The sequence below is a fragment of the Quercus suber genome, unplaced genomic scaffold (assembly GCF_002906115.3).
Source record: "Quercus suber isolate HL8 unplaced genomic scaffold, Cork oak 2.0 scaffold_290, whole genome shotgun sequence".
Classification (NCBI taxonomy): Eukaryota; Viridiplantae; Streptophyta; class Magnoliopsida; order Fagales; family Fagaceae; genus Quercus; species Quercus suber.
The window spans coordinates 352,772-355,000 of NW_027069746.1; the positions used below are offsets into that span (position 1 = coordinate 352,772).

Consider the following 2,229-nt stretch of genomic DNA (forward strand, 5'->3'; position numbering starts at 1 on the left):
CACCTATATACATATAAAATTTTAACCCTAATGGTTGTTCAATGATACCTTTTCACCTGCTTGGTATTGCTAATCTGGTTAAAGAAATGCTTAATTTCTATTTCAAGCATTGGTTATTTGGTTTGATCAGCCTCATCCACGTGGTCATATGCCAAGAATTATACGTTGGGCCGTTGGAGGCGTATATCTCTCAAATAAAAGTTGCAAATCAATGTTGGTGACTTCTGACTTGGTGTAGGCCTATGCAATGAGAAAATTATGAACGTGTTTGCCACGCTGTTATACATTTTTCCGATTCTTCTTGTAAAGAAAATTTTGAGTATGAAACTCCAAATCTCTAATTCTAAACTCTTAACGATGTAATATTATTATTTACCCAAATTTTAACAAATAGTTCTTTTCCATTGTTATTTTGATATAATTTCCAAATAATAGTATTACACTCATAATTTCAATAACTTAATAAGGGTACCCTTATATATATATATATATATTTTCTTTAAACTGTTTTAAATTTTTAATAGAAAACGTTAACCCATGTGTGGTTTTTTTATTTTTTATTTTTTAAGTAGATAATAAAATATTAAACCACAATCTAACTCTTAAAAATCAAATTTTTTTTCACCTATCATTTTCAATTTCAAACACCAAGTTAAACGCCGCCCATTACCTGTGTGACACCTTTGCATATTTCTCCATATTACCCGATGGACAAATTTCATAAAATGGAATGGGCACGCAAATCACAAAATTCCACCTTCTCCAACATAGATTAAAAAAAAATAAAAGCACTAGTACTAGTAGTAGAAGAAGCAAGAAAAGAAAAAGAAAGAAGGGGTAATTCAGTCATTTCCCAACCGCCACAATTTCATACCCTGTCCAAATAAAAGAAAGCCAAATTCATCCCAAGAAATGAAGGCCCGGATTTCTCCTTCCGGAGAGATAACGCATAAAAAAGAGTGAGAAAACAAAAGGGAAAAAGAAACCGAGGTAAAAACTCTATCAAAAACCCACCCCTCCTCTCCTCATAGGGCAGAAATGAAGAGCCGCCTTTGATTAACATTAACATATCTTCTTCAATCTTCGTTCGTGGTGGTGTTTTAATTTGGTGGTATTCTTTGCCATCATTTCATTTCTACCACTCCACACCAACCCTTTTTTATTTTATTTTATTTTATTATTATCTTTTTCTCCATGCGGCGAAGAGCACCAACAACCGCAGATCCAACCAAAACAACAACATTCAACCAATTCATTAGAACATCGACCGATAACAACAACAACGTTAAATACAGAGGCGTAAGGAAACGACCGTGGGGTCGTTTCGCGGCCGAGATCCGAGATCCATGGAAGAAGACACGTGTGTGGCTCGGCACCTTCGATTCCGCGGAGGATGCTGCTCGTGCCTACGACGCCGCAGCGTTGTCGTTGCGTGGTCCAAAAGCGAAGATTAATTTCCCTCTCACCGCTCCTCAGCTAGCAACTCTTCCAGCAATCAGAGACGAGCAACCCAGATTTTCCTCCTCTGCCGGTACTAAGTTCAATCCGATTCAACCCAACAGGCCAACGACAAGCAGTATGAGCAGTACGGTCGAGTCGTTTAGTGGCCCCAGGGTCGTTTCAAATCCGGTCTCAAGGGTCAAGATCGTGAACCCTGTTGCACCCGATGATTGCCGTAGCGACTGCGACTCGTCGTCTTCGGTGGTTGATGACGACAACGACGACTACTGTGTTCTCACCTCCTCGTTTCGTAAGATCCAGCCGTTCGATCTGAATCTACCTCCTCCGATGGATGAAGATTTCGGCATCGCTGATGATCTTCAAGCCACCGCTTTGTGTCTCTGATTGTGGATCTAATGGTCAACCTTTTTTTTTTTTTTTTAAGTTTGTTGAGACTAATGCGTGAGCCTTTTGTGGGTTTTCAGCTACATTATTAACCTCAGATTAATTTGTTGAAACTTAAATGTAAATGCTTTAAGATATGCCATTTAGTAAATTTTTATTTGCTTCGGACATATTTATTTTTGATTTAAGAATTGGCTTATAATTTTGCAGGGTTTGTTTAAGTATGGTTGCTTGCCATATTCATTTGATAATTTGGAGTATTTGACTATAGTACGAACGTCTTCCTTTGAAGACAAGATTCCAGCAGTATCCTCCCTTCTTAGAGAAACAATAAGTCTAAAGTGCCTTTTCTTATTAAACGACACGAAGGTAAGTGAGAATGTA

The 2,229-nt window shown here is 37.9% G+C and overlaps 1 protein-coding gene across 1 annotated transcript; it reads left to right on the forward strand.

Moving 5' to 3' along the window:
• The first annotated feature begins 880 nt into the window (after nt 1-880).
• On the forward strand, nt 881-1,885 carry LOC111986814 (ethylene-responsive transcription factor 3). The gene has a single exon (XM_024018497.2). It carries the CDS (start codon nt 1,195-1,197, stop codon nt 1,843-1,845), a length of 651 nt encoding a protein of 216 aa, XP_023874265.1. The 5' UTR covers nt 881-1,194; the 3' UTR covers nt 1,846-1,885.
• Nucleotides 1,886-2,229: the final 344 nt, after the last annotated feature.

What these genes read in the sequence shown, in the direction of transcription:
- LOC111986814 (XM_024018497.2), top strand. Translation starts at nt 1,195, where the DNA reads ATGCGGCGAAGAGCACCAACAACCGCAGATCCAACCAAAACAACAACA.